Source organism: Aquarana catesbeiana, linkage group LG13, assembly GCF_042186555.1.
Source record: "Aquarana catesbeiana isolate 2022-GZ linkage group LG13, ASM4218655v1, whole genome shotgun sequence".
NCBI classification, from domain to species: domain Eukaryota; kingdom Metazoa; phylum Chordata; class Amphibia; order Anura; family Ranidae; genus Aquarana; species Aquarana catesbeiana.
The window spans coordinates 170867705-170893901 of record NC_133336.1 but is presented as its reverse complement, the minus strand read 5'-3'; the positions used below and the strand labels follow the sequence as shown (position 1 = coordinate 170893901).

The 26197-nt window shown below is 47.6% G+C and overlaps 1 protein-coding gene across 8 annotated transcripts in view; it reads left to right on the top strand.

The window, feature by feature from the left end:
* LOC141117243 (Fc receptor-like protein 3) overlaps nt 1-26197 on the top strand; it is a 205229-nt gene that overhangs the window by 117827 nt on the left and 61205 nt on the right. For all 8 annotated transcript variants that reach the window (XM_073609982.1, XM_073609981.1, XM_073609979.1 and 5 more), the window contains one exon: nt 16653-16925. In XM_073609982.1, coding sequence (XP_073466083.1) covers nt 16653-16925 — 273 coding nt within the window. The remainder of the gene's footprint in view (nt 1-16652; nt 16926-26197) is intronic.

Sequence of the window (26197 nt, the reverse complement as noted above, 5' to 3'; positions counted from 1 at the left end):
CTTCCATTCTGGAGCCCAGGTTTTGGAAGTCAGAGCGAATGTTAGTGATTTTGTTAGCTGTGTGAGATAGGCCCTCTCAAGTAACTCAGACAGTTTAAGAAATAGATCTCCTGCATTCTGGGGTATGTTCAGGATCTGGGCCTCCTGGGGTGTTAATGGCGTCCAGGTGGGCTGGAGTAGTTCCCAGAGGGGAAAGCATATAGTTGTCCAGCGATTGTTCTAGGAATGATTCTGTGGAGTAGGGATGAGCTTCGTGTTCGAGTCGAACGCAAGTTCGACTCGAATATCATGTGTTCAGTCGTTCGCCAAATTGTGGAGGTTATGGGCCGTTTGCACCAAATTCGAGTGGCGCATCATGGGCCATAATTCACTGTGGCATCACAGTGTATTGCTGGCTGATGATTGGCCAAGCATGCACTATGACCCGCATGCTTGGCCAATCACAGTGCTGTGTGTACAGAGAGCTGTAATTGGCCAAAGCCAGGGAGGCTTTGGCCAATTATGGCTCAGGGGGTTTAGTACACACCTCACACTATATAAGGCTGCCTGCACGTCGGCCCTGTGTAGTGTGTTGCAGTGGAGAGAGATAGATAGACAGACAGAGACAGTGTCATTTGATTTAAGTTAGATAGAGTAGGCAGGTTGAGTCAGTTAGCTACACTTGCAGTGTATTGTGTTTATATATGCATCCCAGGTGTTGTATATATATATATATATATATATATATATATATATATATATATATATATATATATACTGTATTCAGTTTAGCTAGATCCTGTTCTTCTCTAATATACTGACAGGCAGGCAGGTGTTTTTCCAGTATTTCCAGTTACTGTACTGTGTAGCATGCACAGTTGCACCTACAGTATATCTACCTGAAGCCAGGTGCTTCTGTAGGCTCTTGACGTATTTCCAGGTACTGGACTGTGTACCCTGCACAGTTGCACCTACAGTATAGCTACCTGAAGCCAGGTGCTTGTGTGGGCTCTTGACCTATTTCCAGTTACTGTACTGTGTACCCTGCACAGTTGCACCTACAGTATAACTACCTGAAGCCAGGTGCTTGTGTGGGCTCTTGACGTATTTCCAGTTACTGTACAGTGTACCCTGCACAGTTGCACCTACAGTATAGCTACCTGAAGCCAGGTGCTTGTGTAGGCTCTTGATGTATTTCCAGTTACTGTACTGTGTACCGTGCACAGTTGCACCTACAGTATAGCCACCTGAAGCCAGGTGCTTGTGTAGGCTCTTGACGTAGTTCCAGTTACTGTACTGTGTACCCTGTACAGTTGCACCTACAGTATAGATACCTGAAACCAGTTGCTTGTGCAGGCTCTTGACGTATTTCTAGTTACCGTACTGTGTACCCTGCACAGTTGCACCTACAGTATAGCTACCTGAAGCTAGGTGCTTGTGCAGGCTCTTGACGTATTTCCAGTTACTGTACTGTGTACCCTGCACAGTTGCACCTACAGTATAGCTACCTGAAGCCAGGTGCTTGTGCAAGCTCTTGACGTATTTCCAGTTACTGTACTGTGTACCCTGCACAGTTGCACCTACAGTATAACTACCTGAAGCCAGGTGCTTATGTAGGCTCTTGATGTATTTCCAGTTACTGTACTGTGTACCTTGCACAGTTGCACCTACAGTATAACTACCTGAAGCCAGGTGCTTGTGTAGACTCTTGACGTATTTCCAGTTACTGTACTGTGCACCTTGTACAGTTGCACCTACAGTATAACTACCTGAAGCCAGGTGCTTGTGTAGGCTCTTGACGTATTTCCAGTTACTGTACTGTGTACCCTGCACAGTTGCACCTACAGTATAGCTACCTGAAGCCAGGTGCTTGTGTAGGCTCTTGATGTATTTCCAGTTACTGTACTGTGTACCGTGCACAGTTGCACGTACAGTATAGCCACCTGAAGCCAGGTGCTTGTGTAGGGTCTTGACGTAGTTGCAGTTACTGTACTGTGTACCCTGTACAGTTGCACCTACAGTATAGATACCTGAAACCAGTTGCTTGTGCAGGCTCTTGACGTATTTCTAGTTACCGTACTGTGTACCCTGCACAGTTGCACCTACAGTATAGCTACCTGAAGCTAGGTGCTTGTGCAGGCTCCTGACGTATTTCCAGTTACTGTACTGTGTACCCTGCACAGTTGCACCTACAGTATAGCTACCTGAAGGCAGGTGCTTGTGCAAGCTCTTGACGTATTTCCAGTTACTGTACTGTGTACCCTGCACAGTTGCACCTACAGTATACCTACCTGAAGACAAGTGCAGGTGTTCTCATACTAATAATACTACAGGCAGGCAGTTGATTCTGCTAGCTGCAGTATAATCGGTATATATGTACATCCCAGTTTTGTGCAGCTACATCTCACTGCAGGTCAATAGTATTTCTGGAAGGCCAACAAGGAGAAGCAGACAGTCACAAGCCAATAAAAGAGGGAAAGCAGGCTCTGTGTCTAGAGGCAACAGTGCTGGTTGTGGACACGGTGCATGCTCATCAGCACGTGGCCGTGGGACACGATTGACCTTTTTTTCTGCAGCTGACCGTGTTGAGCCGCAGCATGCAGAAAACTTGGTCGAGTGGATGACCAAGCCATCCTCATCCTCCTCATCTTCTCTCACCCATGCTCAGGGTACTTTGTCTGGCAAAGCAGCTGCCAACGTGGCCTCTTCCCTCGGCTCAATGGCATCAATGTCTCCTTCCCTAGCCCCACCATGTCCTCCTGAGGAGTCCCCCGAACTGTTTGACCACAGTGTTGGGTACATGCTCCAGGAGGATGCTCGACGTTTTGAAATCTCCGATGATGGTACTCAGCTAGAGGAAGTCGGTAACATGAGCCCAGACAGGTGCCCAAGAAGGACAGCAATCTGGAAGTCATGTTCCCCCTGCTGCAACATACTGCCAGGTTTGCTCCAGTGATGAGGAGGGAGGGCATGATGAGGTCACTGACTCCACGTGGGTGCCTGATAGGAGAGAGGAGGAGGAGGAGGCACATCACCAATGAGGCAGGATGCCCTCCAGGGGCCAGCCTAAGGGCAGCACACTGACTGCATCAGACCGCAGAGCTCCGCATGTGCAGGGCGCTGCTGTCTTTGCACGTTATTCCAAAAGTTCTTTGGTGTGGGCCTTTTTTGAGACGAGTGCATCAGATCCCACCGTTGCTATTTGCAACATATGTCTCAAGCGTATCTCACGTAGCCAAAACATCTCCCGCTTGGGCACCACATGCTTGACCAGACATATGTTGACCTGCCATGCAGGTCATTGGCAAGCGTACCTAAAAGACCCACACCAAAGAACAAAGAGGACCTCTCCTTGCTCCTCATCAGCTGGGATCTCCAACCCCACTATACCTTCAGTCCTCTCTGAGACCTGCACTGAGAGGAATGAAGGTGTAGAATTAGCTGTGTCACAGCCAAGTACTTGCGGGCAATCTGCTATCGGTACACCGACGTCAGATTGTACCAGGCAAATTTCCCTGCCCCAGCTGCTGCACCGCAGAAAGAAGTTCACTTCCAGCCATCCACATGCCTAACGGTTGAATGCTAGCTTGGCAAAATTGGTAGCACTTCAACTGCTACCTTTTCAGTTGGTAGACTCTGCCCCCTTCTGTGAGTTTGTGGAATGTGCGGTTCCTCAGTGGCAGGTTCCCAAACGGCACTTTTTCTCACGCGCCACTTTACAGGCATACTATAGACACCCCCCAGGTACGATATTTAAAGGAATATTTAAAATGTTTTTCACATTAAGCATCATTAAAATCATTGCTCCCGAAAAAACGTTAGTTTTTAAAACTTTTTTTGCATTGATACCTGTCTCCTGGTGCAGGACCAGGGTCCCAAACCCTTTTTAGAACAATCCAATGCAAATTAGCCCTTAAATTTGGTATTTTTGATTTTGAACGTTCGAGTCCCATAGACTTCAATAGGGTTCTAACGTTCGTGTGAAGTTTCAGTCCGTTCGCAGGTTCTGGTGCGAACCGAACCGGGGGGTGTTCGGCTCTTCCCTACTGTGGAGGCAGGCGATGGGGTCATGTTATGAGAGATTCTGGGGGTTGCCTGAGGTGTGTAGGCTAAAGTGGCTGGGACAATGACTTGTCTGCATTCTGCTTGTCCCCCTGTGTGCATGTCTCGTGGCTGAGACGTGGCCGCCATCTTGGATTCAGCCTGGATTTCCTCGGCAGAGAATTGTGGTCCCAGGTCCCGGCTGACCGAACTGCCTGGCATAGGAGTGTTGCAGGGGTGTTTCCCGAGCAATTCCTGTTGATCGCGGGAGTCCTGCTGGCTTGAATCCGGGGCTAGGGCAGCTTGCTGGCTCGGGCAGTGAAGAGCTTCCGGCTTACGCGGCCATATTGGAAGCTCGAAATTTATAGGATCTTAAGTTATCAGGATACATATAAGGAGCTACTCAATAATCCTACCTCCTCTTTCAAAAAGGAGCTACAGAATCTCATCACTAAGGGGTATGATTTAAACATTTTAAATAAAAAGGAAAGAGCATTTTTAGTACCGTTAGCACCCAGAATCCCGACAATGTATTACTTGCCCAAAATCCATAAGGACCCTGTACACCCTCCAGGACACCCTATCGTGAGTGGCATGGTCATGGCGTGGTGTGGTCAGACGTACACCCTTGTACCTTAAGGATACCAGGGATACCATTAGACTACTGGAAGGTTTAGATGTACAGGGTGACTACATTATGGCCACCGCCGATTTCGCGTCTTTGTATACTTACATACCCCACCAGTTGGAAATAGAAGCAGTCCATCACTTTTTGAATCATGAACATTCCCTCACCAAACTTCAGAGTGGATACATTATTGAACTATTATAGTTTGCTACAAAACATAACTACTTCTGGTTCGATAACCCTTTTTACTTTCAGCAGAAAGACATGGCAATGGGGGCTAAATTTGCCCCCAGCCTCGCCAATCTGTTTATGGCCAAATGGGAGGAGGATGTCATCTTTGCCCAAGAAGGACCGTCATTAGTTCTGTGGTAGGGATGAGCTTCGAGTTCGAGTCGAACTCAAGTTCAACTCAAACATTGGCTGTTCGCCAGTTCGCCGAACAGCAAACAATTTGGGGTGTTTGCGGCAAATTCGAAAGCCACGGAACACCCTTTAAAGTCTATGGGAGAAATCAAAAGTGCTTATTTTTAAAGGCTTATATGCATGGTCCCCCAGGGGACAAGGATCAATGCAAAAAAAAGTTTCAAAAACGTCTGTTTTTTCGGGAGCAGTGATTTTGATAATGCTTAAAGTGAAACAATAAAAGTGTAATATTCCTTTAAATTTCGTACCTGGGGATGTCTATAGTATGCCTGTAAAGGGGTGCATGTTTTCCATGTTTAGAACAGTCTGACAGCAAAATGACATTTCAAAGAAAAAAAAGTCATTTAAAACTACTCGTGGCTATTAATGAATTGCCGGTCCGACAATACACGTAAAAGTTCATTGATAAAAACGGCATGGGAATTCCCCACAGGGGAACCCCCAACCAAAATTTTAAAAAAAATGACATGAGGGGCACCTCTAAATTCCATACCAGGCCCTTCAGGTCTGGCATGGATTTTAAGGGGAACCCCGTACCAAAATTAAAAAAAAAATGGCGTGGGGTCCCCCAAAAATCCATACCTGACCCTTATCCAAGCACACAACCTGGCAGGCCGCAGGAAAAGAGGGGGGGACAAGAGAGCGCCCCCCCTCCTGAACTGTACCAGGCCACATGCCCTCAACATTGGGAGGGTGCTTCTATCTTCCTTCGGTTTCTTCCTCCATCTTCTTCTTCTTCTGGTTCTTCCTCCGGTGTTCTCGTCCGGCATCTTCCTTTGCGGCGTCTTCTTCCCTTCTTCTCCTTGGGCCGCTCCGCATCCATGATAGCATGGAGCGAGGCTCCCGCTGGGTGACGCTTCTCCTCTTCTGACGGTTCTTAAATAACGGGGGGGGGCGGAGCCACCGGTGACCCCGCCCCCTCTGACGCACGGGGACTTGGCGGGGACTTCCCTGTGGCGTTCCCCGTGACGTCAGAGGGGGCGGGGTCACCTGTTACGTAACCCCACCCCCTTCTGATGTCACGGGGTATGCCACAGGGAAGTCCCGTCAAGTCCCCGTGCGTTAGAGGGGGAGCGAGGTCAGCGGGTGGCCCCGCCCCCTCATTATTTAAGAACCGTCAGAAGAGGAGAAGCGTCACACAGTGGGAACCTCCCTCCATGCCATCATGGATGCGGAGCGGCCCGAGGAGAAGAAGATAAGAAGACGCCGCGGAGGAAGATGCCGGACGAGAACACCGGAGGAAGAACCAGAAGAAGAAGAAGACGGAGGAAGAAACCGAAGGAGGATAGAAGATAGAAGATAGAAGAAAGAAGATAGAAGATAGAAGAAAGAAGAAGCATTTAAATAAAGTAATTGTCAAAAACTGTCTCTTGTTATTTTTAACATTTTTAACACTTTTTTTGTGAAATGGTAGGGGTACTTTTGTACCCCCTTACCATTTCACACAGGGGGGAGGCCCGGGATCTGGGGGTCCCCTTGTTAAAGGGGGCTTCCAGATTCCGATAAGCCCCCCTCCCGCAGACCCCCACAACCACCCCCCCACAAGGGTTGTAGGGATTAGACCCTTGTCCCCATCAACATGGGGACAAGGTGTTTTGGGGGGCTACCCCAAACCACCCTCCCAATGTTGAGGGCATGTGGCCTAGTATGGTTCAGGAGGGGGGGCTCTCTCTCATCCCCCCTCTTTTCCTGCAGCCTGTCAGGTTGCGTGCTCGGATAAGGGTCTGGTATGAATTTTTGGGGGGACCCAATGCCATTTTTTTTAAAATTTTGGCGCGGGGCTCCCCTTAAAATCCATACCAGACCTGGAGGGTCTGGTATAGATTTTGAGGGGGACCCCTAGCCATTTTTTTAAAAATTTTGGCCGGGGTTCTCCTTAATAACCATACCAGACCTGAAAGGCCTGGTATGGAATTTGGGGGGACCCCCCACGTCATTTTTTTTTTTAAATTTTGGTTCGGGGTTCCCCTGTGGGGAATTCCCATGTGGGGAATTCCCATGCCTTTTTTATCAATGAACTTTAATGTGTATTGTCGGACCGGCAATTCGTTAATAGCCGCGAGTAGTTTTAAATGACTTTTTTCCTTTGAAATGTCATTTTGCTGTCAGACTGTTCTAAGCACGGGAAACATGCGCCCCTTTACAGGCATACTATAGACACCCCCCCAGGTATGAAATTGAAAGGGATATTACACTTTTATTGTTTCACTTTAAGCATTATTAAAATCACTGCTCCCGAAAAAACGGCCCTTTTTGAAACTTTTTTTGCATTGATCCATGTCCCCTGGGGCAGGACCCGGGTCCCCAAACACTTTTTATGACAATAGCTTGCATATAAGCCTTTAAAATTAGCACTTTTGATTATTCATGTTCGTGTCCCATAGACTTTAACGGTGTTCGCATGTTCGAACTAATTTTTTGCCTGTTCGCAAGTTCTGGTGCGAACCGAACAGGGGGGTGTTCGGCTCATCCCTATTCTGTGGGCTAGGTACATCCAGGGCTGGTGCAAGGATTTTTGACACCCTAGGCGAGACCTCATTTTGCCGCCCCCCTTGGCTCCACCCCTGACTCCACCCCCTTTGCCCTGCCCATGTACACCCCACCTTTTTAATGACAGCTACTATTTTGCATGCAACACTTTGCTAGACCAGCTAATTGTGTTTGTAGAGGCCTGCTGACAGCCTTGAAACAGAATTAAACCCTCCTATATTTTACAACCAAGGAAGCTGCTTCTGTTCAAACTGCAGCTGCCATGGTGCTGCACATGTGATCAGTTATGACACCAGCCATATGATGCTTTGACAGTTTGGTTGAGGAATTAAGCAAATGTGACAGTTATCAATCCCAACATTCCAGGAATATAGCTTTTTTTTTAAACCATTAAATCAATGGGTTTAGTTCCACTTTATGATTTACTTCTGCTCAGGGGTTCTGGGCTTCAACAAAATGTCAGCCTCCGGCAAGAAGAAACAGGTGCAATGCTGGATGCAATTTACAGCAAACACTGATTTTGGTAGCATAATTACTAATGTGAAATATATGTTCATTGCTAAAGAACATTATTTTTTAACCAGTTTAAACGCTTTATTGTGGAAACAGTATGGGAGGAAGTTAATAAAGGGAGGGAACTGGGGGGAGTTATTGATGGAGGGGACCAGACGAGACCAGAGGTTTTTGTGTGTGTGTGTGTGTGTGTGTGTAAGGGATGCATTGCGTGTTTCGCTGTCTGTGTGTAACTGTAAGGGTTGCCCATCAAATGCCATCTCACCAGTGTCCATCAAATGCAGACTCACCTCTGCCCATCAAATGCAGCCTCACCAGCACCCATCAAGGCCACTTCACCAGTGCCAATCAATGCAGCCTCACCTGTGCCCATCAAATGCAGTCTCACCTCTGCCCATCAAATTCCATCTCACCAGTGCCCATCAAATACCGGTTTACCTGCGCCCATCAAATACAGACTCACCAGCGCCCATCAAATACAGATTTACCTGCGCCCATCAAATACAGACTCACCAGCGCCCATCAAATACAGACTCACCAGCGCCCATCAAATACAGATTTACCTGCGCCCATCAAATACAGACTCACCAGCGCCCATCAAATACAGATTTACCTGCGCCCATCAAATACAGACTCACCAGCGCCCATCAAATACAGACTCACCAGCGCCCATCAAATACAGATTTACCTGCGCCCATCAAATACAGACTCACCAGCGCCCATCAAATACAGACTCACCAGCGCCCATCAAATACAGACTCACCAGCGCCCATCAATACCACTTCACCAGCGCCCATCAATGCCGCTTCACCAGCGCCCATCAAATACAGACTCACCAGCTCCCATCAATGCCGCTTCACCAGCGCCAATCAAATACAGACTCACCAGCGCCCATCAATGCCGCTTCACCAGCGCCAATCAAATACAGACTCACCAGCGCCCATCAATGCCGCTTCACCAGCGCCAATCAAATACAGACTCACCAGCGCCCATCAATGCCGCTTCACCAGCGCCAATCAAATACAGACTCACCAGCGCCCATCAATGCCGCTTCACCAGCGCCCATAAAATACAGACTCACCAGCGCCCATCAATGCCGCTTCACTAGCGCCAATCAAATACACTCACCAGCGCCCATCAACACCGCTTCACCAGCGCCAATCAAATACAGACTCACCAGCGCCCATCAACGCCGCTTCACCAGCGCCCATCAACGCCGCTTCACCAGCGCCAATCAAATACAGACTCACCAGCGCCCATCAATGCCGCTTCACCAGCGCCAATCAAATACAGACTCACTAGCGCCCATCAACGCCGCTTCACCAGCGCCAATCAAATACAGACTCACCAGCGCCCAGACTTGGGGGGGTACATTTGGCAGATCAGTCAATATAATACATATACACTCACACACATTTTAAAATTACATTTCATTGTCATCACATATACCATCTCATTAACTCTTTTACTTACCACACCAGTAAAACCTGTTCCTCACTGGCACCAACTCTGCTGCACTGCCTGTGTACCTGCCAGGCTGCCTGCTGCCTCTGTGTCGGTGCGATGCCTCTTCCCGTTCTAGCCAGCCCAGGCTCACCTGTCCCCAAGTCCGGAGAGCCGCTGCCATGCTGTATCCCATGATGCATGCATCCTCCATCCATACTCCACTCCAGGAGAGCGGGGAGTCTGTGCTGCTGGACTGACATGGACACACACTGTAGAGCGGAGAGCGGCCTCTGCGAGTCGGCGGGATATGACATGTCACAGACTGACAGTCTGAGAGCGGAGGGGATGGCATGGGGGGGGGGGGCGGCTTCTGCCTGACACTGACACACAGAGAACTGGACTGGACACATGTTACTGGTTCGCTGCATGATAGCAGAGCACAGAGGGGGGATTACTGTCTATGTAGACTGTAAACACATCGGCGGGGGGGGGGTGGGTGGCGGCATTTGCTGTTTGACACGGCAGGGTAGTTGCAAAGACAGTGCAGGAGTAAAATAGCCAGCTGCCGGGCGCCCTAGGTGGCAGTGCGCCCTAGGCGGTTGCCTAATCCGCCTAGTGGTAGCACCGGCCCTGGGTACATCAACGACATCCTCCTCCTATGGGATGGCAGTGCGGACTCTTTAGACCAATTCTTTATTTCTTTGAACAGAAACGATAGAGGTATATCTCTGTCCTATAAGTCTAGCCAAAATAAAATGAACTTTTTAGATCTTGAATTTGAGATTAGGGATCAACAGTTTAAATTTCAAACTTATTTTAAACCAACTGATTGCAACGGCTTTATCCCCATGGATAGTTGCCACCATAGATCTTGGCTCTGTTCTGTCCCACGTAGTCAATTTCTGCAGTTACGCAAAAATTGTTCTGGCACTGAGACTTTTAAAACGCAAACCATGGTTCTCAGACAGAGGTTTCTTGACAAGGGTTATGACCAGATTGAAGTAGATTTTGAGTTACAGAACACTTTAGGAGTCGACAGTGGTTCACTATTGGTTGTGAAACCCTGACGAGACCCAGATGACAGCTTCAAATGTTCAATGGTCACTACATTCTCTGTACAGCATAAACAAATCAAGATGATCACGAATAAACATGGGAACATACCTAAAAGTGACCGTATTCTAGGTACCTTGTTGCCCGATCAGGCCAAAGTCATTTATACGGGTGCTCCTTCTCTACAGAGCAGAATTGCACCCAATATTATTAATTCACCAGATTGTGCCTCATTTTTCCACAATTTGGTTGGTTATTACCCAAGCAAAAAGTGCAGCGTTTGCCAACACAACACGGGGAAAGCAGAAAACCACAGAATTTAAATCTACCGTAGCTAACTGCATGTACCCTATTAAACAATTTTGCACACGTGCCACAAAGCATGTTGTCTATTAGATAACCTGCCCTTGTGGCAAAAAATATGTCGGACGAACGATTTAAATATTTACGATCAGAGTCAATGAACATATTGCTTTAATTAAAAGTGGAGACACAAAACACAGTATACCTAGAGATTATACAGTACCACAACCGGGATCATAAAGGAAAAGAGTCTTTAGTTTAGTTATTGGAGAGGGGGGGGCATGACCAGAGGGGTCTCACGTCTTGAGACCTTCTGGATCTATGAGTTGCAGTCCCACTCCCCGTTCAGTATGAATGGGGAGTGGGATATCAACGCCTTTATCAACAAGACGTAAATCTAATTGGAAACTCTGGGTTTTTACTATTTACTCGTTTTAATTTTAATTTTATTTCACCATAATATCAATGTATCATCATGATATCAATAATATCATCATGTTTGACATTGTTCACGATTTATGGATATTCATAGTTGTTGAGCCAAGTTGAGTGTCAGTCCCGCTGGACTGTCATAAAACAACTTTTAAAAATAAGCAAGAGTTTTCACAATTCATTTTCTATTTTTTTATTTTTTATTTATTTTTCATTTTTCATTCTATTACAATTTATAGAATCTTTAAGTATTTTTGTAATTTTTATCATTCTATGTTCATTTAGCACATGACTATTGTCTAATACGTTTTTTGGTCTATTTAAGGATGTTGCCGATATAGGTTTGATCTCGTTATTTTTTGTGAGACTACTCCTTTGACCACCCATCCTTGGTGACTGATAGCATGCTGTTGTGGGTTACTAGCTGTCTGTTATTTGAAATCAGTCTCATAGGGTGTTTGGAGTGAATTTAAAACTAGGTTTCATCTTGATTCTTGGTATCTGAAAACGAGGCTTGACTTATTTTGTCAAGAAGGCGCCAAATGGATGATGTCGGCGCCACGTCTACGATCCTCTCTTTAGAGCGAGGCGTGACGCGCATGTTCTTATGTCTTCCGGCCATGACAGGAAGTGATCCATCTTTTATAGTAAGGCTTGCAAAGCACGCCGCGTTGCCATCTTGTTGTTACAGGAAGCGACTGCGAAATTACACTTCCGCATTTGATGACACACCACGAGTCTGTATCTCATCATTGGGGTCAAACTTTGTATATAAACGCAATGGCTACAATGGGCTAGCACCCCAGATGATGTCTTCTTAGACAAAACGTGGCAGCTCGGGCTCCACTACTGCCATTATACATGTACCAAAAGCGCTGTTCATCTTCTCAAATGTGAGTTTTTTACCTTTAAATAAATATCCAATATATTTTTTACGGAATCACGCTATGTGCCATTTTGTTCTCCTTCTTAACTTTACATATGAATGCATGGAAGAATCTATCCATCTTGCTCCTTGAATACTTACCTTGGAGGTTACTACCCTTGGGAGCTATTTGAAGACTTGTGGGAATACCTGATTCATTTATTAAAGGTCGCCTTATTTGATGCCCTCATCTTTGGTGCACTCCACCACAAGCCTGTTTGACCCTCTGTCACCATAAGTCACTTATGATGAAACACGTAGGGCAGAGCTACGTGCTAACGTCATCACGTTCTCCCGTTCCAGGAAGTGAGGGTGGATTTGTTGTACTTGCCAGCTGGATGAGATTTTCTTTGTACAATCATTTTAATTCTTTATGTAAGTGCCATTTTTGGCTTAATAAATATTGTTTTGAGGATTTTACATTATGTGGAGTGTTTGCCTTTATATCCCTTCATGACTGCTGCTTGGATGGTGATAGGAGGAGGATTTCTATGAGGATTTTTGTTGCCCTAGACGAGTACCAGCGAAAGTGATGTGGTTCTGATACATTCTTTAATCTTTGAGCTGCATATGACTTCTCTTTAGTTAGAGGTGTCAAGGAACAGCATCGCACTATGCTCAGATATCAGATATTACAGCCAAACATACAACACTAGCCGACACTAGCTTGTAGGAACATGGAATATTTATTTGAACAAACTCACACAACTATATACTCCAGGAGGACATCCCCCCCATCATAATACCCTAGCAATACAAACTGTAACCAGAAACAGAATTAACATAGCTAATTAACTAGTCACTTAAAGCAGCCGAGGGGACTTTATGCCCACCTGGCCATTGTTGTGATTAATCAGGATTTCACTACAGGTCAGACTTGTTCCCCCCGAGCTTCACACAGTAGATTACACATTATCATAAGTATAAACACGGGACACCTTCACACAATAGCAGGATCCCCCAGTAGCAGACGGACCGTCTCCTACATTGTACAGAGGCCAATGTGATCAGCTTATTCAATTAACATGTATAGTTCAGAATCATCTCCCAGGAAATATACAAAGACTTTTCCTTTCCTTTTATTGTGGATAAATATTACTGTCCCATCCAAAGTAATCCAAGCTACATTCTCAATGTCCATTGAATAGCTGTCCATCATTTTCTTGGTTACCCTGTGCCCCTAATAGACACAGGGGGACTTAGCATAAAATAAAAGAAAAAAACGCGCAGAAAAATAGTGTAAACACATTATAGCTGCACGAATAAAACACCAATACCTGTGTACAATAAAGTTAAAAGGAAAACAAACGTGCGCTCATAATAAACATTCATATTAAACTAATCATAATCTGTGTGAAGAATAAATAATCAAAATTCCTATAAAAACAAAATGAAAATATACATCAAAAATAATATTGATAATTAATGAGTAGTGGGGAACTGTGAAAAGCGTGCTTAAAACATAAATCATAACACTTCAAAAAAAATTTTCACAACCCAAATGGATAAATAACAGTCCTTAGATGGAAAAAAATTATCCGGGAAAAGATAGTTGGATAGTGGATAAAAAACAAAGGAGGGGCTCCGATGGTGTAGTAGAATTTTAAAATTTATTGCTAATTAAAACAATAGAGTCACAAAAAATAAACTCCATAAATGCAATGTAAAAAAGCCGGCATAAAAATAGCAAACACCCGTGCAGATCATGGGACGGACTGAGTGATGGCTTACGATGCGTAGCCACGCCCTACTAGTTTTGTTACATCTAACGTCTTCAAAGGGGCACAGGGGCACAGGGGGACTTAGACATAGGAGGTGCATGGGGAGCTGAAGCAAGGGTTTCCCAACCTCTTCAAGGGGTTCTGGGTTCCACCAGCCCCCCGCCCAAAGTGACTCCCGTCACAAGAGGGTAATTTACAGTTAGTAATCCTGCATTTGTTCCATTGAGGTGGTGGTTTTGAAGACAGATTCCAATACGCATTGGTGGTGATTAACTGATCATTGGTTATAATTCATAGTTACATAGTTAGTCTGGTTGAAAAAAGACACAAGTCTATCTAATTCAACCATGAAAAGGGAAACAATAAATAAAACATCCAACAAAAAATGGAAAACAAATCATACAATCCCATATACACAATCCTATGCCTACAGCTGATCCAGAAGAAGGCAAAAAAAAAAAAAACAGCAAAGCATGAAGCAATTTGCTCCAGCAGGGAAAAAAAGGCATATTCCCTGGATCAACTTTACCTATAAATGTTAGTATCCAGTTATATTATGTACATTTAGGAAAGAATCCAGGTCTTTTTTAAAGCAATCTACTGAGCTGGCAAGAACCACCTCTGGAGGGAGTCTATTCCACATTTTCACAGCTCTTACTGTGAAGAAGCCTTTCTGTATTTGAAGATTACATTTCTTTTCCTCTAGATATAAGGAGTGCCTTCTTGCCCTCTGTAATGACCTTGAGGCTGGGTTCACTGCAGTATGAAATGGCTCACAGCAGGGGTCCAGTGCATCTCTGTTCACCGGTTCAGATCTGATTTCAGTCTGAATTTTTGGCTGAATTTGGACCTGAAACAGACCAGAAGATGCACAGGACTCCTGTGCAATTCATTTTGGAAATGTGTGAACCAGCTCCATTGAGAGCCAGTCACAATCTCCATGCGGAGAAACCCACATCCAATTCGCAATAGTGTGAATGGGGGGTACTTTGTGGGGGAGGGGCCAGGAGCGCCAGAGGGGGACCCGAGAAGAGGAGGATCTGTGTAAAACCATTGCACTGAGCAGATAAGTAAAGCATGCTTGTTAAATCTAAAAGTAAAAATCAAGCCTTTAGAATCACTTTAACTATTGTATACACAGACTGTGCTGCTGCTTAGTAGTATACCAATGTAATGTTAACTTAAAGAGGGAGTCCCGCGAAAAAAAAAAATGTAAAAGTCAGCAGCTACAAATACTGTAGCTGCTGACTTTTAAAATAACTACACTCACCTGTCCCAGGGTCCAGCGATGTCGGCACCCGAGACCGAATTGTCCCTCGGTCCTCGGGTGCTGCCATTCTCTGTAAGGGAATCAGGAAGTGAAGCGCTGCAGCTTCACTTCCCGGTTCCCTACTGCGCATGCGCGAGTCGCGCTGCGCTTCCTAACTGGTCCCAGCTGTCTCTGGGACCTGTCTGGGTCCCAGCAGACAGCGCGGTGGGGATGGGAAGAGGCATAGACTCCCGTGGGAGTCTATGCCGGAAGTGGGTGCAAATACCTGAAAGGTGCCAAATGTGACACCGGAGGGGGGGGGGGGGGGGTTCCGAAAAGCGGAGGTTCAATTTTTGTGTGAACCTCCGCTTTAACCTTTTCACTGGCACTAATATAAGGGTCAAAACAGAACTGACTCCAGCAGGGCAGCTCGGTATCCCCTATGGCAGCTGCATTCCCTTATGCTATACACACAAGGTCGCTTCAGCAACCATGAACTCATAGTAGAAGAATTCATGAATATATGTGATCAGTGGCTGAAAAGTTGCCTATTGCAGCCATTCATAAAAAGGATAATTCCCTCCTCTTCCACCACAGCCCTGCAGGGTGTTTTCCTTCCTCAATGTGCTCCCCATTTCCTGCTGTCTCTGCTACCTGTTAACCCCCCCCCCCCGTGCATCCTTTTGCAGTGCTGCTTCCCACCTTCTCCTTGTGTACCTTGCATCTGTTGGACCTTCCTCCATCCCTTACCACTGATGAGAATGACATTCTGGTCTCATGGCTTTTCTCTTCATGATGAGGAACGGGGAGGTCAATGAGGTAGCTGATGAGAGAGTGAGGCAGTAGTTGCCTGCCTAGAGAACATACTGTTTAATTAAGACCTCAAACAGAACCATTTTATAAGGGATTAGTCACTCCTGACTGACTAACGTGTGCATGTAAACTACAGCTTAAGTCACTGAACTCTGTAACCAGGCTATTTACAACAAGTAGTGAGGAGACACAGGAAATGTGAAAAGGTGCCCGCAGTTCTACCTGCTGGCTGAATAGACAGCTACATAATACCTGACTAAAATGTAACATTTTATTGTATTGTTATATTTTCAAAATGCTTGTTGTGGAAAAATATATAAAACCACTATACATTACCATATTTGTTTTACATGATCATCTAATTGCAGCTCATAAAAAATGAAATTATCTTTATCCCTAGCTTGAGTTTAAGTGTTCAGGTAGACTGCTTGCTGGTTTTCTCTCCTTCAACATTAGTCCTTAAGCCTTTCAGTTGGGATCACACGACTAATGCCTTGTTATTTGGTCAAGCGATTGGTACCAGAAGGATCCCCTTATGTAACCATCAACTGTATATTTCAAGTTTAAAAATATTTGGGCATTAATAATTGATGCAAAAACTTGATTCATGAACATTTTTTCATTTTTGTATTTTAGAGTTGTTCACACCTCCAGTTCTAAGAGTGATAGAAGGTGATCACACCACGCTAACTTGTGACACCAGCCTCAGTCCACTAAGAGAGACAACAGAATTGCACTTTTCTTTCTATAGAGATGGACAGAATGTTCAGAGTTATAGTACAGCTAGTAGATTTTCTATTCCATCTGCCTCGATGAAGGATTCTGGGAGTTACACGTGTCAAGTGAGAACTTTGACCAACGAAGTGGAGAAGACCAGTATGCCCCTTCACGTAGAAGCTAAAAGGAAAGGTGGGAAAAAAATAATGTTGCTTACAATGTCATATAGATTAACTAGTTTATTGTACTTTTGTTCATTTTTTTGTTTGTAGCCGGGGTATATGAAGAGAGTGGTTTTAACTCTCCTTGGGGGAAGACTTTGCAGATCTTAAGCAATGAGCTTGTGGATTAACTGGCCCATAAGGGGATTCACAAGCTCTGCCGCTACCATCTGTAAGCATGTATACAGTAGGTTAGAGTAAGTGGCTTTTTGAACAAGTCATAACTATTATGCCGTATACACACGATCGGACTTTCCGCCAACAAAACTGTGGATTTTTGTTCGAAGTTTGTTGGCTCAAACTTGTCTTGCATACACACGGTCACACAAATGTTGGCCAACAATTATGAATGTGGGAACGTGGTGATGTAAAACACGTATGACCAGCCGAGAAAAGGGAAGTTCAATAAGCAGTGCGGCTACTTCTGCTTGATTCCAAGCATGCGTGAACTTTTGTGCGACGGACTTGTGTACACACGATCGCCAAGTTTTGTTGGCGGAAGATTTGAGAACCTGGTATCAAACATTTGTTGGTGGAAAGTCCGATAGCAAATGTTCGATGGAGCATACACACGGTCGGACTTTCCGACAACAAGCTCACATCCAACATTTCCCGTCGGAAAGTCCGACCGTGTGTATGCAGCATTAGGGTCAAGAATTATGAGGATATAGTTAAGTGTTAGGATAAGGTTACATTTAGGTGTTACATTAAGGGTTAAATTGAACCTATACACAATTAATTATTTAGTTTAGATTTTTGGTGTACAGCCAATTCAAATATTAATGTTTGGCTAACAGGAATTCATTAGCACAAATTAATATGACCAAAGAACTAGTACAAAATGTACCTTTAGCGTATAGTTCCTAGGTTCAGTAGAGCACTTTGATATGTGTGATAGATGTTGATTGATCAAAATTTGTCTGGTTTAGCAGGGGCTGGCCTACTTTCAATCAGTGTGTGGTTGTCCCTGCTCATCAATAGTAGTTTGATAGGCTTCTGTCGATGGGACACTTTGGAAAACATTTGTCTAACTGTGACTACAGATGCTGATCCGTATATGAGGGTCCTGCTGTCAGAATCCATGTCCCGGTGGGGGGATTCATCCATCCACCTTGTTCGTGTGGTGGAGGAACCAGTTTTTTTTTATTTCATCCTAATGGCTAAATGAAAGTACCTGTCTATGACCAGGTTAAAGTGGGATTAGGTTTAAGCTTAGTATAACTGGACTTTAAAGTGGTTCTAAAGGCTGAAGTGGTGAGTGGTTCTCATTGGCTGAAACAGCAGCAGGAGCCATTGACTCCCACTGCTGTCAATCACAGCCAGTGAGCCAATGAGAAGAGAGAGGGGGTGGGGCCGAGCTGCGGCTCTGTGTCTGAATGGACACACATAGCATCGGCTTGGGAGCTGTTTGCTCTGAGGTCACTCAGCAGAAGAGATGGACCAGGAGCACCAGCATGGGACCTGAGAAGTGGAGGATCGGGGCTGCTCTGTGCAAAACCATTGAGCTGTGCAAAACCAGTAAGCTGACTCTGTATAACAATTTTTTTTTTAAAGCTTGTCTCTAATATCACTTTATGGTTGGAAGATGACTCCATTGTCTGGAGCGCGAACACATTTTTAGACAATCTCAGGAGCTGGAGCTAAGTGGCTATCGCTGGAATGGAGTTTCGACCTGGAGTTTCGACTTGCGACCTGGCCCTGCCGTTATGCCCCTGTGGGGGGCCCCGAGACCCGGCATCTCCCCCTGCACCTCTGACTGTATATTTAAAATGAAATTAGGGGGAGGTGGTAGGCAACGATCAGGAAGATGCCACCGCCTGTGGACACTATAGAGCTGCCGATCGTCTCCTCCCACCTCTTCAGCCAGGTACACGGGGAACCCCTGGGGACCTTGACGAAATGAGGGGATCTCTGGGGACCTTGATGTAAGGGGGGGGGCTCTCTGGGGACCTTGATGTAAGGAGGGACTCTCTGGGGACCCTAATGTTAGGAAGGGGCCCTCTGGGGACACTAGTGTAAGGGGGCTCTTTGGGGACCTTGATGTAAAGGGGGGCTCTCTGGGGACCTTGATGTAAGGAGGGGATCTCTGGGGACCCTGATGTAAGGAAGGGGCCCGCTGGGGACACTGGTGTAAGGGGGCTCTCTGGGGACCTTGATGTAAGGAGGGGCTCTCTGGGGACCCTGATGTAAGGAAGGGGCCCTCTGGGGACACTGATATAAGGGGGCTCTCTGAGGACCCTGATGTAAAGAGGGGCTCTCTGGGGACCTTGATGTAAGGGGGGCTCTCTGGGGACCCTGATATAATGAGGGGCTCTCTGGGGACCTTGATGTAAGGAGGGGCTCTCTGGGGACCCTGATGTAAGGAAGGGGCCCCCTGGGGACACTGATGTAAGGGGGGCTCTCTGGGGACCCTGATGTAAGGAGGGGCTCTCTGGGGACCCTGATGTAAGGAGGGGGCTCTCTGGGGACCCTGATGTAAGGAGGGGCTCTCTGGGGACCCTGATGTAAGGAGGGTCTCTCTGGGAACCCTAATGTAAGGAGGGGCTCTCTGGGGATCCTGATGTAAGGAGGTGCTCTCTGGGGACCTTAATATAAGGGGGAGCTCTCTGGGGACCCTTATGTAAGAAGGGGCTCTCTAGGGACCCTGATGTAAGGGGGCTCTCTGAAAACCTTGATGTATGGAGGGGGCTCTCTGGGGACACTGATGTATGGGTGGCTCTCTGGGGACCCTGATGTAAGGGGGGCTCTCTGGGGACCCTGATGTAAGGAGGGGCTCTCTGGGGACCTTGATGTAAGGAGGGGCTCTCTGGGGACCTTGATGTAAGAGGGGCTCTGTGGGGATCCTGATGTAAGGAGGTGCTCTCTGGGGACCTTAATGTAAGGGGGGGCTCTCTGGGGACCCTTATGTAAGGAGGGGCTCTCTAGGGACCCTGATGTAAGGGGGCTCTCTGGGGACCTTGATGTATGGAGGAGGCTCTCTGGGGACACTGATGTAAGGGGGGCTCTCTGGGGACCCTGATGTAAGGAGGGCTCTCTGGGGACCCTGATGTAAGGAGGGGCTCTCTGGGGACCCTGATGTAAGGAAGGGGCCCTCTGGGGACACTGATACAAGGGGGGCTCTCTGGGAACCCTGATGTAAAGAGGGGCTCTCTGGGGACCTTGATGTAAGGGGGGCTTTCTGGGGACCCTGATGTAATGAGGGGCTCTCTGGGGACCTTTATGTAAGGAGGGGCTCTCTGGGGACCCTGATGTAAGGAGGGGCTCTCTGGGGACCCTGATGTAGGGAAGGGGCCCTCTGGGGACACTGATGTAAGGGGGGCTCTCTGGGGACCCTGATGTAAGGAGGGGCTCTCTAGGGACCCTGATGTAAGGAGGGGGCTCTCTGGGGACCCTGATGTAAGGAGGGGCTCTCTGGGGACCTTGATGTAAGGAGGGGCTCTCTGGAGACCCTGATGTAAGGAGGGGCTCTCTGGGGACCCTGATGTAAGTAGGGGGCTCTCTGGGGACCCTGATGTAAGGAGGGGCTCTCTGGGGACCTTGATGTAAGGAGGGGCTGTCTGGGGACCCTGATGTAAGGGGGGCCCTCTGGGGACCTTGATGTAATGAGGGGCTCTCCAGGGACCTTGATGTAGGGAGGGGCTCTCTGGGGACCCTGATGTAAGGAAGGGGCCCTCTGGGGACCCTGATGTAAGGGGGCTCTCTGGGGACCTTGATGTATGGAGGGGGCTCTCTGGGGACACTGATGTATGGGTGGCTCTCTGTGGACTCTGATGTAAGGGGAGCTCTCTGGGGACCCTGATGTAAGGAGGGGCTCTCTGGGGACTTTGATGTAAGGGGGGGCTCTCTGGGGACCTTGATGTAAGGAGGGGCTCTCTGGGGACCTTGATGTAAGGGGGGCTCTCTGGGGACCTTGATGTAAGAGGGGCTCTCTGGGGATCCTGATGTAAGGAGGTGCTCTCTGGGGACCTTAATGTAAGGGGGGGCTCTCTGGGGACCCTAATGTAAGGAGGGGCTCTCTAGGGACTCTGATGTAAGGGGGCTCTCTGGGGACCTTGATGTATGGAGGAGGCTCTCTGGGGACACTGATGTATGGGGGGGCTCTCTGGGGACCCTGATGTAAGCAGGGGCTCTCTGTGGACCTTGATGTAAGGGGGGCTCTCTGGGGACCTTGATGTAAGGAGGGGCTCTCTGGGGACCTTGATGTAAGAGGGGCTCTCTGGGGACCCTGATGTAAGGGGAGGCTCCTTGGGGACCCTGATGTAATGAGGGGGGGCTCTGGGGACCCTGATGTAAGTGGGGGATCCGCACCCAGATATGTAATGATATATATATATATTTACACACACACATGAATATTATATACATGTGTATGACTTTCTTTACTTCGCTGCTATGGGCTCTAGCCCGAGATCTTTTGTAGACCCAGCAACGCCCCTGGTGGGGGCCCTTCATGGTTTCTTGCACCGGGGCCCTGAAGATTTTAGTTACGCCTCTGGCTGGAGGTGTGTCTCTGTTTGTCTGTGTAAATCCAGGAAGTGAACAGGCAGAAGCTTCAGCTGCCAACAGTTAAAATGGTTGCAGCCAGACTCAGTGGAGAGAGATTTCTGCAGCATATTTTGGCAAGTACAGAATATCAGTATATAATATGCAAAGTGGTTTATTGGAATGCAGCTCAGCTCCTGAGCCTGGAGTCTGGAGCTGACATAACGCAACTGCTTCTTTCAGAGCTACTTTGCGTTAATGTGTAGTAGCCAAAACAATGTCTGAATAGTGTAATAAGGTATTATTTGAATGTATTTTCTTTCTAATTTTTGATTATACAATCTTAGTAAACATGTCTTTTCACGTATTCAGTGCCTGAAAATGAGAAGCAGTGTATAACATAGTTTATCATCAAGCTTTGAAACGTTTGAGAAAATCCATTGAGCAATAGTTCCATTTCTGCACGTAACAGAGTACTTTCTATAACTTGATTTCTGTTACATTTGCATTTAAAGTATCTCCTTTTTCTCAGTGATGACAATCCCCCCATTTCTATAATTGGGGGCTCTCTGGATTTCAGGCAGAGACACCAGATAAACTGAAATATTACTAGGTCTCCAGAAGTTCCCATTGGGTTCAACATGAATTGGAATATTGATGTTGGCACATTCATACAGTGGCTAGAACAGTGAGCTGACTCTGTAGAGAAGGGAAGAGAGACAGGAGGAGGTGTTTGCAGTACTTTCTTTTTTGTTCATTGACAGACACAGCGCTCCATTATTCAGAACCATAGGGTTATATCGCCACCGTCAGCAGTAGGACTAGGCAGAAAAAGAAAAAAAAAGAGTTGGCTACGCCTATGGGCAGTCCTAGGTGATATAAACCCCCCCTCTCTGCTATAATCCTCCAGTTATTTTCTGTCTAGTCTGGAGTAAGGACCTAGTTCCCTGCTGGGGTCTCTAGTACTGGCAATTTTTTGTTTGTTGTTTTACTTTTTTCCTGGATTTTTTCCTGTGAGATCTACAATCAACTGCTGGACTGGGTGACGAGCTGGATAATATAGTTCAGTGGTCTCCCCAATCTGGCCAGCGAGTGCATGCAGACCGTAGCTATACGCAATAGGTCGGCCGCGACATAGCCGCACTGGATGAGGGCTAGCCCTGCGAGTTAAACGTCTTGCGAGGTTGCATATGACCAGCTCTCAGCCTGAGTTGCAGCGTTCCTCATAACCAACAGCCTTCCCACTTCGGTGGTGAGGAGGATCTGTCTGGGAGTGTTACTGCTGGATCGGTAAGTAGGGGGCCCCCACCTCTCTTTCCCTGGACGTGGTGTGGGTTCGTGGGTACTCCCTAGGGTGGTCGGTCCTTCTGGGGGTTCCCCCTTCCCCCGTGAGGCCCAGGTTTCTGGCCTAGGTAATTCGGACACACTGTCCACTCCCCCTCTCCAGGGTTGTCATGGGGGGGTACACCTTGGGCTCACCTGCTGTATGGTCGGGCCTAGGGTGTGGGTGACAAGGCATCCACAGATCCGTGCTTCCTGCTGCAGCCCTCCAGTAATTTAGGCCACGGCCTTGCGGTCTACCGACCAGGTGATGCATGGGGCACCCCCTGGGCGGCCGGCAGAGGCCGTCACTTTCCATTGCAGGCATCTGCCTTTCATTCCGTGGTTCTGTCCGATCCATTCCCCCCATGGATCCGTGTGACCTGGTAGGCTGTGGCCTACCAGGCCTTGCGGCCACCTTCTACCAGAGGGTGCCCCCTGTACGGGGCCTTAGTGGGCGCCCCCTGTGTGGGGCCTCGGTCCGTGTCCTTGGTTGATGTCCCCTGTGTGGGGCCTTGGTCGGTGCCCCCTGTGTGGGGCCTCGGTCGGTGGTGCCCCTGTGTGATGCCTCGGTTGGTGGCGCCCCTGTGAGGGGCCTCGGTCATCATCCCCTGTGAGGGGCTTTGGTCGGTGTCCCCTGTGAGGGACTTCAGTCAGCGTCCCCTCTGCCTCTTCTTTCTCAAACAATCCTATATCTGCCTCTGCTGCCACAGACCTGGCCCACCTAGCGGGTGATTGTGGTCCTGGGCTGCCTGGATGATCTTCTTCTGCGAGTCCTTGGCTACCCTGAGGGGCGACGTAGCTCCTATACAGACCTTGACAGATTTCAGTTGGCTTTTATACTACCTGAAACTGCTCTGGCTCCTTCCAGAACATTGGATTATCTGGGCCTGACCCAGAGTTCAGCTCTGGCCAGAGGGTTTCTGCCTCTGGACAAACTCCAGAAGACCGGCATGCGGGTGTTGGGCCTGATGGTATCTACCTTCGAGGTGATTCCATTTGCACTGTTCCATACAAGCTCCATTAAAGGGAGTTTCTGGCATAATTGGACAAGTGCTCAAGGTCTCGGGACAATCAGATTAGACTGAGCCAGGAAATCAGGGGCTCCCTGGTCTGGTGGCTTCGCTCTCTGGTTCTTCGGCAGGGCAATTTCTTTCTCCCCTTGTATTGGACGGTGGTCACCATCAATGCCACTCTGTCCTGGTGGTGAGGTGTCCTGGGACTGAGCTCTGCTCAGGGTCTCTGGACACTGGAGGAATCCAGACTACTGATCAATATCCTGGAACTTCGAGCGATCAGACTATGTCTGGATCATGGACGGATCGATTTTGGGGGCTCCTGGTGTGGATCTAGTCGGACAATGCAAGGGCAGTGGCCTATGTCAATCACCAGGGCGGAAAAAATAGTGTGTTGGCAGCCCTAGCAGTAGCCAAAGTCATCCTGTGGGCAGAGCGTTTCGTCCCTCTCCTATGTACGAATTCCAGGAGTGGAATACTGGCAGGCAGATTGCCTCAGTTGGCTAGTGTTGGACCATTGGGTGGGCCCTTCACCAGGCCCATGTTTCATTTGATATGTCTCCGATGGGGCACTCCCGAAGTAGATCTGTTTGCATCCCTGCTCAACAGAACGGCACCGAGGTTTCTGGCAAGGTCACAAGATCCTCTGATGGTCACCTCAAATGCTCTGGCAGGGCTGGTATCGTTTGATCTACGCCTTTCCTCCTTTCCGTCTTCTGAGGTGGCTTTTGTGCAGGATCAAGGACGCAGGGATTCCAGTCATTCTATTGGCCCCAGATTGGTCTTGTCGTTCTGGGTATGCAGACCTGGTGCATCTGGTCACGACGTTCCTTGGAGACTGCCTTTCAGAGAGGATCTACCGTCCCAAGGGCCAATCTTCCATCCTGCTTTACAGTCGCTGGTTTTGAAGGCCGGGCTGTGATGAGCCAGGTGCTGAAGTCCCGACACTGCTGAAGGCTAGGGAGTGTACATCTAGGAAGATCTACCACCAGTCATGGAAAGCGTATATATCCTGGTGTGAGTCGCTGGGCATTCAACCTCATTCTTTCTCATGGCTCAGATTCTGAACTTCCTTCATGGGGGGTTGAGAAGAAATGGGCCTTGAGTACCATCAAGGGCCAGATGTCAGCCTTTATGGTCTTCTTCAGCGTCCCCTGGTCTCGCACTCCCTGGTGCATACCTTTATTCAAAGGGTTCGACGTCTGTCTCCACCAGTGTGGTCTTTTCTACTGCCGTGGGATCTGAACTTGGTGCTTTCAGTTTTACAGAAGCCCCTCTTTAAAAATATTCAGGAGGTTCCCCTGCTTACTCTGTCGCAGAAGGTTGCCTTTTTGATGGCTATCACCTCTGCTCGAAGGGTGTTGGAACTGGTGACATTATCTTGTTGTACACCTTACCCGGTGTTCGACAAGGATAAGGTGGTTCTTCGCCCTTGTCCATCATTCCTTCCTCTGATCTCCCTTTGAATAAGGACATTGTGTTGCCTTCCCTGTGTCCCTGGTCAACATATCCTAAGGACTCTGCCTTCCATGTCCTGGATGTGGTTTGGGGGATTTGGGTGTATTTGGCAGCAAATGAGTCTTTTCGGAGGGCAGACTCACTGTTTGTGATCAAACGACGGGCCAAGAAAGGGGCTGTCTGTTTCTTCTGCGACCATTTCTGGGTGGATCAGACAGATGATGACTCTGGCCTATTCTGTCAGGGATCGGGTTCCTCATTTCCCTGTTACGGTGCATTCTACTCGGGAGCTTAGTGATTCTTGGGCCTTCTGTCAACAGGCGCCTGTTGCGCAAGTTTGCAAGGCGGCCATTTGGTCGTTGATGTATACTTTCACAACATTATACAAAGTGGATGTGATAGCATCCGTGAATGCTTCTTTTGGCCGCAAGGTTTTGCAGGCTGCTGTTTAGAGGGTCTACGCCCTCTTGAGGGTCTATTGTTCAGGTTGGGCTCCAGTTGTCCTATGTTGAGCTCCTGTTACCTGGTTGGCTTCTCTGTTAGCCTTGGGATTATTCATTGTCCCACCCCTCGTGTTTGGCACTGCTTTGGGACTTCCATATGGTTCTGAATAATGGAGCGCTGTGTCTGTCAATAAACGAAAGAGAAAAGGGGATTTTTGACTTACCATAAAATCCATTTCTCTGAGTTCATTGACAGACACAGCACCCACCCCTCTAAGGAGTTTTAATACTTCTGACACTACTTGTTTTTAAACTGAAGGCCTATAGCAGAGAGGGGGGTGTATATCACCTAGAACTGCCCATAAGCGTAGCCAATTCTTTTTTTTTTGTTCTGCCTAGTCCTACTCCTGAAGGTGGCAATATAACTCTATGGTTCTTAATAATGGAGCGCTGTGTCTGTCAATTAACTCAGAGAAATGGATTTTACGGTAAGTCAAAAATCCCCTTTCCTTCCTGTGGGAACA